The sequence below is a fragment of the Coenobita brevimanus genome, chromosome 84 (assembly GCF_032717465.1).
Source record: "Coenobita brevimanus isolate Jiangsu-jjx chromosome 84, ASM3271746v2, whole genome shotgun sequence".
NCBI classification, from domain to species: Eukaryota; Metazoa; Arthropoda; class Malacostraca; order Decapoda; family Coenobitidae; genus Coenobita; species Coenobita brevimanus.
In genome coordinates this window covers 2,767,361-2,779,860 of record NC_137037.1, presented here as the reverse complement: position 1 = coordinate 2,779,860, position 12,500 = coordinate 2,767,361, and the positions used below count along the sequence as shown (strand labels likewise).

Genomic DNA, 12,500 nt, shown 5'->3' with positions numbered 1-12,500 from the left:
ACTATAAAAATAAAGTGCTGTAATGTCTATGCATATTTGCATAATATATTGCAAGTAAATATTTCGTTAAGTTTCGTTTATAAAGGCTCCAACGTGATTGCATGAGTCATCCTTGGTCACCAAATGGCGGCTCCTCATGCTGCTCGATCTCTGGCAGTCACCCTATTCAGTTCGTTTTCCTTGAGGTCACACTCTGACCTCGTTCCAGGTCTTTTTCGGTCTGCCTCTCGCAATCCTTCCCTCAACGTTCACTCTTCTCAGTTTCTGCACCCAGTTGTCATCCCCCATCCTCTCCACATGTTCGAACCTGAGTATCAATGCTGAATTTTGTGATAGTGCAAAGTCCTTAATGTTTATCCTAGTTGGTTTCTGGATGTGTTGAGTGAGGTGGCATTCCTCCATTAAGTCAAGCAGGTACTTTGCTTGAGAGGCACTCTGCCTAGTCTCTATCTACAGTCAGACGCCCTAATCCCATAAGGGGTGGCAGTTTGTCTTCTGAGTTAGTTTCCTCTGGGTTCTTCTGATCTTCCTTATCTTGGTCCTCGTTCAGCTGCCCTGAATTCTTCCAGTTCACTGTGTAGGTAATTGTAATTGGTGTGGCTTTGTTTGGTACAGGCCAGACATAAGAACTTCCTATTTGTTGTTGTGAGGGTAATTATACAGTGGACAGGCAGTAAAGTACGTGTGTAGTGGCACCACATTTGTCAATTGCTGCATTTGATGCCAGTTTTACCATATATTTGGCATGCAGTGCAGGGGTATGAGCCTCTGCCATGCTTGTTTTCACCTTTCATGGGAGCAGCCATCTTGTTTGATGTGCTCAGTGAATATTTTCAGAGCAGTTTTTCACTTTGGGCCATGTTTTTTGTTAAAATACGACTCTCTATGATTTCACTGAGTCTTTGAGTACTTGGAAATAGTAATAGGATGTTAATTTCTCACTGTCAGAACCAAAATATGCAGGAGATCCACTGTGCATGTTGCTGGGATTCCTTCACGTATAGTGTCTTTGAGACTGAAGGAGCGAACACAAAGTGCTACTTTCACTGAAGCCATATTCATAAAAATTTCACACATGGAGAAGCAGTCAAAATGTTATCAGTACAAGGTTGAAGCGCTATTCTTTACACAGGGTTTTGTTTACACAGGTAGATTTCCTTGTGGAGGTGGTGGAAGGAAGCTTGGCTACTCCTTCAGTTAGGGCAGCTACTGCTTGACAAAGTGCCTTGGCAATTTCAAAGAGCTGGGCTGTGCCAGCACTTTGTTTTCTGGAATTTGTGGTTTGCCTATCTCCTTTGAGCTTGCATGCTGTGCAAACATATGCTATTTCAGCACTGGAAAACTCAACAGTTGTTTTAAATGACTAGTGGAAGAGGCCACTGCATTGCTGAGTACCATGGGTCCTAACTGAGTTTCGAGGGCATTCTACGGCATCTTTCTTGCCTTTGTTTGCATATCAGGTTCCACACGTACAAAACTTTTGGTCAACTGACTGAGACCTACTTTCGTCGGTAGAATCTCTGGTATTTCGTCTGGCAACAGAACCACTACTTGTGGGAGTATGAGCTTGACCTTACTTGGGGTTTCCATGCCGTCCATATGGTGCCATGCTGCTTTGTAAAGAACACACCTAAGATACTCTGATAGAACTATTTGGAAAACCATCTCTGCTGACTGGATGTAGTGCTGTCTTTCTTCACCATTCATTGGCAAAGGACTATATTTCTCCTACGACTTCCTCTTGCCTCGTAACTTCGTAGGGAGGACGTCAGGAGAGCGCTTGCCTACAGCCTCTGCACGTCTCTGCCTCCCAATCCCCGTTATTTACTCACTCTCGGGTCAAAGAATCCGTCTCATTTTCCTGGTCAGGCTTGTGTGAATGGAACTCGTCGATTACCATTATGGCAGCCGCTTGCTTCTATCTGGCTAAATACCTTGGTTTTTACATAATGTTGGCCAAGATTTCATCACTCGTCCTCTGTTGTATTTTCTGCACACAATGAGAGTTTCATCAGTCTTTACTCCCGCTCGTGGCCAGTTGCCTCGTACTTATGGAACCAGTCTTGCTTCACTACGGTAGCTTTTCCACTCAACACAGGTACGTGGTCCAGTACTAAGGTCTATGAATACAGTACTGAACTGTGCGTTTGTGCCTTGTCCAACCATATGTTTATGTAAATTGCCACGGCTGGGACTTTTGATTTTTAAAGATGTTTTGTTGCTTTTCCACTTTACTTTTTTCTGTTCCATCCTGCAACTTCGCCGTGTTACGGTGGCCATGTCAAACATCACAAGGGAATACAGTATCACTGAAAATGTTGTTTGCACCATCACTGTTCTTGTTTGTGGGACCTGCCATGTTGCCTTTGATATTTCATTTATTAAGCTGTTACCTGATGCATGCACACCCCAGCGGAGATAATTAGACTTGCCACTTCCAATGTTGCCATCCACACACACTGTGAATTTTGCTCTCGGTCCCTTCACCTTTAGTCTTGGTAAATTTATTTTTGTTAGCCGCCTCCATTTCACTGCAACCAGAGACAAAAATCACACACTCTCCACCTTCCCTTCAGAACCTTAGACACGGTGCCACAAAAGTCAATTACTGTACAGTATTTACTCTTCAGTTTACTGAAAAATACAATTACACTGTTACATTTCCTATTATTTCACGCGTTAACGATGCAGCCGAGACGGGGTTCCACAGTACCAGGCCGCTCTCTTTACTTGATGGTCCAATCTTGAAGATGGTTGGGGTTGGAACTGGGGTATCCATGGGCAATCTTGAACTAACCACTGTCTGGGGTACTGTTGATACAAAGTAGCCCAATATCACATTCAATTATATCCCATTCCTCCTGTCCATTAGTAGGCCATTCCTTCCACCCGGTGATAGCACACTCCTCCCACCCAATCGCAGCTTGCATCTCCTGCCTGGTGGTAGCACACCCCTCCTTCCCGATGGCAGCCCACTCCCACCCAGTGGTAGAACACTCCTCCTTGGGATTTTGCACTCATGAGATTGGAAAAGAAAAAATGCACTCACAAGAAAGGTGTGGAGCAATGGGAGACTAACTGAGGTGTTTAAGTGGGCGAAGGGAATAAAAAAGAGACATATTAGCAAGGTACTTAAAGTGCACAAGTTAGAGCTAGGGGTACTGGTTTCAAACAGGTTAAATTCCGATTTAGTAAAGAAATAGGTGGAATGTGGTTTGGAAATAGAGCAATGGACGAATGGAACAAGCAGCCTAGTGAGGTAGTTGCTGCCTCTTCCATTGAGAGTTTCAGGCATAGGCTAGATAAGCATATGACAAGTAAGGATTGGATTAAAGAAAATAAAAATCTAATAACCAGTACTAATTCATTCTTTTTCCTTTTCAGGTTACACTATCATAGTCTCTCTTTCTCCTTTCACACAATCTTATAAAATGTCCACGCCAGTTTTTCTATACTGCGTGGTGTTCTTTCTGACTTTTCCTGCAGGTTTCGGCTGGAGGGATTGGAGGGTGAGGGAGAGTCATTTTCTTTACTTTCCTTGTCTCATTCCAGTAGTTCGTTATCCTCTCTTCTGTTCTCAAGTATCAGAAAATAAATCGCGTAGGAAGAGGTGCAAGGGAGCCTTCTTAACCCACGAGAATACGGGCCAGGGACTCGATCTTAAGTATGTTCGAATATCCCACCCCAGCGTTGCAAACTTGACCCTTTGATTCCCTCGATGTGCTTTTTAATGTATTTTCTTGCCTTTTTTTTTGACGACTTGTTTCGACGTGGGAATCGCCTCTCGTACTGAAGGGGTGAGGAAAATCCGAGAGAGAGAGAGAGAGAGAGAGAGAGAGAGAGAGAGAGAGAGAGAGAGAGAGAATGTCATCGGACTGAATTGATTGAGAGAGAGATGGGAAGAAAAAATGTACTCGGACTGAACTGGTTGAGACAATAAAATGTCACCGGACTGCATTGGTTGAGAGAGGGAGAGAGAGAGGGGGGGGGGAGAAAATGTCATTGGACTGAATTGGTAGAGAGAGACAGAGAGACTGTCATCGGACTGAATTGGTTGAGAGAGAGAGAGAGAGAGAGAGAGAGAGAGAGAGAGAGAGAGAGAGAGAGAGAGAGAGAGAGAATGCGTGTAATCTCTACCAATAAAAAGAACAAAATCTAAGAGACTAGCAATCTGTACTATGCAAAATAAATCGTTAAGGAAAGAGTGTTAAGAAAAGATACTCATGAAATTTTAGAGAATAACATGCTGTAATGTACCAAATAAACCGCTGAGAATAAGGCATTAAGAAATAGCCATGAAAGTTGATAGAAAAAGAAGCCTTAATATGCAAAATAAATAGTTAAGGACAATGAGTTAAGAAAAGACATCCATGAAGTTTAAGAGAATAACAAGCTCTTATATGCAAAATAAATCGCTATGGATAAAGTGTTAAGAAAAGATGATCATGAAATTTAGGAGAATATCAAGGTGTAATGCGCAAAATAAATCGTCAAGGGTAAGGTGCTAAGGTATAATGAAAGGCTGATGAAAATTCGGACAACTGCCTTATATTCCTCTTTGCTTCGTCTCCTCCAGCCCTCCCCTTGTTCAGATCTCCGCTAACGGCACCATTACACCTGCCTCTGCTTTAAGTAATTGTTTATTTATTTTATTCTTTTATGTGTCCGGCTGTGGATAAAGGTTTCAGGGCCTATTTCTTGGGGGCAGAAACCTATCCCAAGGCCCAGTAGTCCTCTAACGCCACCACATGTCACCACCTTGGCGCTAACACCCACCGCCCATATTGAATACATGCTAGGGCTGCCTCATACAGGACTGGTGTATTGGTGTTAGCGGGGGTTCTTTTACGACAAGTCGGCGGGTCTTCTGGTAGATTAGGAAAATGCTTTTTATGAAATTCAAATCCCTAAACTGTTCCCTGCCCCAGCCGGGATTCGGATCTGGGTATATTAGGACTGCAGGCCGCCTCTGTACCGATTCAGCCACCGCCTCCCCACCGCCTTATTTGTGTTATTAGTGCAATTACGTCAATATTAACACGACAGATATATGTTACTGGAGAATTTTAAGATGCAACGTGAAATATAAATTCCTAAAGACGTGCTAAGACGCCTCTATGTGACCTAAATTAAAGTCCTTATAACTCAGTGTTTTCATGGAGAGGAAAACTCATAACTGGCGAGTCTCCTTACTTCAAATCAATATCAGTTGTTGTTATTATTAGTGTTGTCGTTGTTGCTGAAATTCAGTTTCTCTGGGTGAGCAGACCCGTCGACCAAGGGTAACTGCTTCTGTGGGGCCGTCCTACAGGCACAGTGTCCTTCCCACAGCTAGGTGCAGGGAGATATGAGGTGGTCTGGCTCCCGGGTGGACGTCGCAGCTGCTCCATGCAGGTTGCACAGAGCCACCACATGTAGGCTCCCCATCAGCACCAAAGGGCAGTGAGTTTCAGGAGAGCTGTTATTATAGTATCATTTATTTACTCCTTGAAAAACGCCATGGCTGGGCTGATGTGTCTCGTGGATCAACACAAAACAGTGACTTACATTATAGGGATCATGGACAGTCTAGTGTATATGCCTTACTATAGTTTATCTATCTATCTATATACCTAGGCTGCTTCCCCCAAGGAAAGGGAGGTAGCCGAGACAGGACAACACACTCGCCATTTACTCATCCATTTAAACACATTCATTCGCATCTTAGCCCCAAAGGGGAGAACGGACAGATCCTCACCGCACCACACCACACAAGGGTCAACTGCGCAATGCAATCAGTGACATCCGCAGCAGGGCCCGACAACAGAACTGGTTTACCCCTGCCACATCATAACAGACCCATCCCCTTACCCGCACCTGACCTGACTAGCTGATCAGACCAAATGCGGGAGAATATCCCCTCAGGGCTGCGTCATTACTTATTCATTCACAATTTCTCTCCATTTATTTCTATCAAGCACAGCCACTCTTCCTTGCTCAACAGACATCCCTCTCGCATCCAGCGCTCTCTTCACACTGTCCATCCATCCTATTCGTGGTCTTCCTCTCAGCCTTACACCTCTCACATCAGATCTAGTTATCTTTTTCACCAATCGCTCATTATCCATTCTCTCCATATGCCCAAACCATCGCAACACCCTCTGCTCAACTCTACCAGCCATCTCCCGAACAACTCCAGTTCTCCTTCGCACTTCATCATTTCGCACTCGATCCATACGCGTCACTCCACACATACTCCTCAGACACCTCATCTCCAATACATTCAAGCTTTTTATCTGAGGACTATAATGAAAATGTAAACTGTCAGATCTGCGAGTAGTGTTCATAAACAAAAACATCTGCATTCTGTCCATATGGCTGAAAGAGAACTAGCTGGTGAAGTTAAAAATAGGTTCGAGAGAGTCACTAAAATCGAGAAAAGTCTACCCAATACTTAGCCATTTTCTACGATGATTCAACTGATATAGAAAATGGATATTATTATTTTTGGCTGGGTAACTAAACCAATATTGATACGACTGATTTAATATTTCTTACATGGTTTACCGTTAACGAAGAGGCTGGTCAGTGTTGAAAAGTATTGATTTGAAAAGCTAATAAAACAATAATAAAACCAGTGCAAACAGCTGAGAGTACTTGCATGAAAAATAAATGAAAGCGATAAAAGTGAAAGGACAACATTCGCCAGGAGAAAGAGAGAGAGAGAGAGAGAGAGGAAATACAGCCCAATGAGTCGTATTCTCATCGACGTGAAACCGTAGCACTTTTTCCTTAGCGATTTATTTTGCATGTTAAAAATCGATAATTTCCTCTATGTTACCTTTACAATTTTAACATCGACATATTTTGCATTAGTATCATAAATGAGGATAATCTACGTGAAATGAGGATTACTTACGTGAACTAAGCAGAGTAAATGAGGATTAGTTACGTGAAATATGCTGAGTAAATGTGAATTAATTACTTGAAATAATGAGGGGTAAATGAGGATCATGTACGTGAAATAAGCAAAGTAAATGTGGATTAGTTACGTGAAATAAGCAAAGGAAATGAGGATTACGTGAGGATTAATTTCGTGAAATAAGCAAAGTAAATGAGGATTATTTACGTGAAATATGCAGAGTAAATGTGATTATGTGGATATGAAATGTGAGGAGTAAATGAGGATCATGTACGTGAAATAAGCAAAGTAAATGAGGATCATGTACGTGAAATAAGCAAAATAAATGAGGATTATTTACGTGAAGTATGAGGAGTAAATAAGGATCATGTACAGTACGTGGAATAAGCAAAGGAAATAAGGATTACTTAAGTGAAATATGCCGAGTAAACGAGTATTACGTGAAATATGCAGAGTAAATACAAATAAATCCAGTCAACAAATTCACTTCAATGGCACTAGAGTATAAGGTTGTTCCTGATACCTTATACTCTATTCTCTTTAACTTTACTCCTTTCACTCTAACTTGGCCTAAAATTATCATCTCTCCATGTTGAATAATAATAATAATAATGATAATAATAATAATAATAATAATAATAATAATAATAATAATAATAATATGAAGAAGGAGGGAGAGAGAGAGAGAGAGAGAGAGACAGAGAGAGAGAGAGAGAGACTGTACCTGGAGACTGACTTAAATATGCTGCTAGTCACGAAGAAGTGCTGTGGGGAAGATGTAGAGCCGCAGTATTGTCTTCTTCCGTCACTGAGCTATGTGAAATAAGCTGCAAAGGGACGAAACTCTGGGCCAAGTTAAGGTGAAAGGAGTATAGGAGTGCAGCTGGCTCCCTCCATCATGAACCCTATGACAAGAAATTAACTCTTGAGGGTGCTAGTCACGAAGAAGTGCTATGGAAAAGATGCAGAGATTACTTAAGGGGGGTAGTTAGCTGAGAAAATCGTATTAATCTATCAGTCTATGTCTATCTATCTATCTATCTATCTATCTGTATGTCTATCTATCTGACTATCTATCCGTGTGTCTACCTATCTATTTATTTATCTATCTACCAGGTCGCCTTAATCCCGTAAGAGGTGGCCACAAACAAATCGCCTCCATGTCACCCTGTTCTCCATCGTCAGGCTGCCCTTTCTCCAACTCACAGTCTCTTCTCTATTATCATCCCATTCCTCCACCTCATCCTCGGTCTCCTCCTCCCTCTCCCTCTTTCCATTTCGCGTACACTCTCCTAGTCAGTCTCTCATTCTCCATTCTCTCCACATGGCCGGAAAATCTCAAGGTACTTCGCAACAGACAAAAGGCAGTAGTAGTAGTAGTAGTAGTTGAAATAATAATAATAATAATAATAATAATAATAATAATAATAATGTCATTCGTTCATTCATTATCCAATTCTGTGTTGCCTCATGCGGAGCGTAGGAGCCCGGGGCTAGGCAAGTTGGTCCTGACATTTAAGATGAGAAAGACCAGCCTCACTCATCCCTGAGTGGCATTACGTGAGCAATAAACCCCAACCACCCCTTGAATATAAACCTGCACCGGCTCAATCGACTGGAGCGCTTTAATTACCCACTAAACCATCAGGCGATATAATTTGGTTGTATGATTACCACCCAGCGTAGTAAATGGTTTCCTTTTGTACAGGAAACCATTTGGCTTGTCACTCAGTGTAGAGTCACCAGTAGACAGAAGGAAGAGGAGAGAATGAAGGAAAGAAAGACGGAAGAGGAAGGAAGGAAAGAAGGAAGGAAGAGAGGAGAGGGCAGTCATCCCAGAACAGCACTACATTGAGTGAGTGGATGGTGAGCGATCCTACCAATAATAATAACAATAATAATAACAATAACAACAACAACAACAACAACAACAACAACAATAATAATAATAATAATAATAATAATAATAATAATAATAACTTTCAGAAGTGGTAGGAGCGAAAAAAAAAAATACAACCATACTGAATGAGTTAATACTAAATATTTGTATTTCCTACACAGAGAGGCAGACCAAATAAAGAGGGATTTGCAAGGATACTCTCTCTCTCTCTCTTCTTCTTCTTCTTCTCTTCTTCTAATTCTTCTTCTCCTTCTTCTTCTTTCTCTTCCTCCTCCTCCTCTTCTTCTTCTTCTTACGGTATTATTATTATTATTATTATTATTATTATTATTATTATTTCTCCTCCCATCTCACTTCTACACTTCCTCCACCTCATTCAGGGTTCGAGGTAAAGCAGTGTGTATTATTTTTGGTCATCTTCCTTGTCTGTAGCGGCCCTTTTTTACAATAAGGGTGGAAGGGGAGAAGGTGAATGGAGAAAGCTTTACAAATGGATGCTTTAAGTCTTCTGAGAGAGAGAGAGAGAGAGAGAGAGAGAGAGAGAGAGAGAGAGAGAGAGAGAGAGAGAGAGAGAGAAGCATTATATCTAAGCAATCTGAATCCTGATGCGGTTCAAAATACCCTTTATATCACATTCTAAGGTTCAAGCAGTACATTCAGTTCCATGGACATCTTTTTAGCCTGCATGATAGCAACGTGTGCAACATTCAACATCCCCTGAATCACAACCTCTGCAGTCTACTTCGCTGCATTTCTGTACAGGAGGTCACGCTGTCTCAACACTATGGTCTGGTGAATTGTATGCACCAAGTTTATGAATATACCGTATGTGGTGCCAAGTAGCCCTCGCCTGTCTCATTTAACCATAACAAAAGGCAGTGAAGTGGCAGAAGACAGGGCGACATGGAGGCGATTAGTTTGTAGCCACCCCTTACAGGATTAAGACGTCTGGTATTAGATAGAAAGCATTTAACGAGGGTAGCTTTAAATATTCATATGATAAGTTTTGGTCTAATATTACAGATGAAGCAACTTTATTTTCTTGAGAATAAAATGCTAGGTTGGAGCGCCCATAATCCACTCACTCCATGTAGTCTGCCTTCAGGCGACTCTACTGTACGATGAGTGACAAGCCATATGATTTCCTGAAACACAGGAAACCATTAATTTTACTATACAGGGTGGTAACCATATAACCAAATGGCGCCTGGTAGTATATTGGGTTTAGGCACTACAAACAGATGGAGCCTCCAAGGATTTCCGTCCGAAGGATAATTAGGATTTTTTTGCTTAAATAATGCCACTCAGGGGCGAGTAAGGCGGGTCATCCTCGCCTTAGATGTGATCGGGTAGCTCAGCACCGGGCCCACACACTGTTGCTTTGATGATGATGATGATGATGATAATGATAATGATGTTGATGATGAATATCGTAAATAGACTGCGACTGAACCGTCATGCCTCCCAAGTAATTATTTTCAGACTGAAAATAACAAAAGTATCCAAATTCTGAATGATCACGCATATAAAACGCACACATTCATCCTCTTCATCAAAACATCTTATTCTGGGCAACCCTTTTTTATAATTCGCGGCGAGTCCTCCTGAATAGTGTATTTTGTAAAGTGTATGTGATGGGAGAGAGTATTTCCGTGGGTGTAAAGTGTATGTGATGGGAGAGTGTATTTCTGCGGATGTTAAGTGTATGTGATGGGAGAGAGTATTTCCGTGGGTGTAAAGTGTAAGTGATGGGAGAGTGTATTTCCGCGGATGTTAAGTGTATGTGATGGGAGAGTGTATTTCCGCGGATGTCAAGTGTATGTAATAACGTAAAACCTTTCAACATTTCGAACACTTCAACTTTGTAAGGCCGTATGTACAGGCCAGCATTCCGTAGCATAGAAAAGTGACCTAGAGAACAGTGAAAGGTTATGTGTACTGGTTTGAAATCTGTGCTATGGAAAAGTGACCTAAACAACTATGCAAGGCTAGATTTATTGGTCTGAATTCTATAAGAGTATGGAAAAGTGACCTTGGCAATAAAGTATGGAAAAGTGACCTAGACAATAAAGTGTGGCAAAGTGGCCTGGACAATATAGTATGGAAAAGTGACCTAGACAATAAAGTATGGATGTGACCTAGAAAGTGTGGAAAAGTGACCTAGACAATAAAGTGTGGAAAAGTGACCTAGGCAATAAAGTATGAAAAAGTGACCTAGGCAATAAAGTATGAAAAAGTGACCTAGACAATAAAGTATGGAAAAGTGACCTAGGCAATAAAGTATGGAAAAGTGACCTAGGAAGTACAGTATGGAAAAGTGACCTAGGCAATAAAGTATGGAAAAGTGACCTAGACAATAAAGTATGGAAAAGTGACCTAGAAAATTAAGTGATCTAGGCAAGAAAGTATAGAAAAGTGACCTAGAAAATAAAGTGACCTTGACAATAAAGTGTGGAAAAGTGACCTTGGCAATAAAGTATGAAAAAGTGACCTGGAAAATAGAGGCCAAGAAAATAAAGGAAAACAAGACATATGAACAGGTCAGAATTCTAAAGTTAGGAAAAGCCAACTAAATAACTTTATACTAAGCAATATAAGTCCAATAAAATCACAGTTTTTCCTTATATAAACTCTCGCATCTGTGCCTTATTTCCCTTATTATATTTGCAATTACTTCAGCTGTAAACCCACAAGGATGATGCCATTTTTCTCTCCATACTCATACAGGTTTGGTTACGTTAGGTAAGGTGAGGTTAGGCTAGGTTAGGTTAGGTTAGGTTAGGTCAGGGTAGGTTAGGTTAGGTTAGGTCAGGGTAGGTTAGGTTAGGTTAGGTTAGGTGAGGTTAGGTTAGGTTAGGTGAGGTTAAGTTTGGTGAGGTCAGGTTAGGTTAGGTTAGGTCAGGGTAGGTTAGGTCAGGGTAGGTTAGGTTAGGTTAGGCTAGGCTAGGCTAGGTTAAGTTAGGTTAGATTAGGTTAGGTTAGGTGAAGTTAGGTTAGGTTAGGGTAGTTTAGAGTACAGTAAGTGAGGTTAGGTTAAGTTAGGTGAGGTGAGGTGAGGTTAGGTTAGGTTGGGTTAGGTTAGGTTCGGTGAGGTTCGGTTCGGTGAGGTTAGGTTAGGTTAGGTTAGGTTAAATTAGGCCAAGTTAGGTTAGGCTAGTTTTTCTCATCAGCAAGGGAAGTGTCTAGAGCAAATATCTTCTCATTTGGCAAGTTACTTACGTATCAGTTTCTAAATATCGTGAATCCATATCAGAACTGTCATTTGGCCTCCCCTACTGTGACAACGAGTGGTGATGACTGGGGATAAGATGCTTGACTGAAATTTTGCGCCAAGGGATTGAAATGGGTAGGATTGTGGAACTGTAGGGCATGAGAGTGGTCCCTCAAGGCATAGCTCATGGTAGGGGTGTGACTAAAAAGCTGAAGTACATCGTAAATTGCAATAATCTAGGTAAGAAATGAAGGTTACAGCAGCTAAGTCACACACACACACACACACACACACACACACACACACACACACACACCTTCCTAACTTAAATTTCCCTAACACAGTCATGGAGAGGGGAAAAGGAGAGGGAGGGGAAGGCCGAGGATGAGATGGGGAGATGGGGTGGAGAGGTATATGAGAGAGGGGGGTCTGAGCTGGGAGCAAGGCAGTGATGTAGCATTGACGTGGAGGCGATTTGTTTATGGCCA

General features: G+C 41.7%; 1 protein-coding gene across 1 annotated transcript in view; it reads right to left on the bottom strand.

Moving 5' to 3' along the window:
* Positions 1-12,500, bottom strand: part of LOC145410028 (uncharacterized) — a 100,640-nt gene that overhangs the window by 51,744 nt on the left and 36,396 nt on the right. The window contains exon 2 of the mRNA XM_080280247.1: positions 2,677-2,811. Coding sequence (XP_080136373.1) covers positions 2,677-2,811 — 135 coding nt within the window. The remainder of the gene's footprint in view (positions 1-2,676; positions 2,812-12,500) is intronic.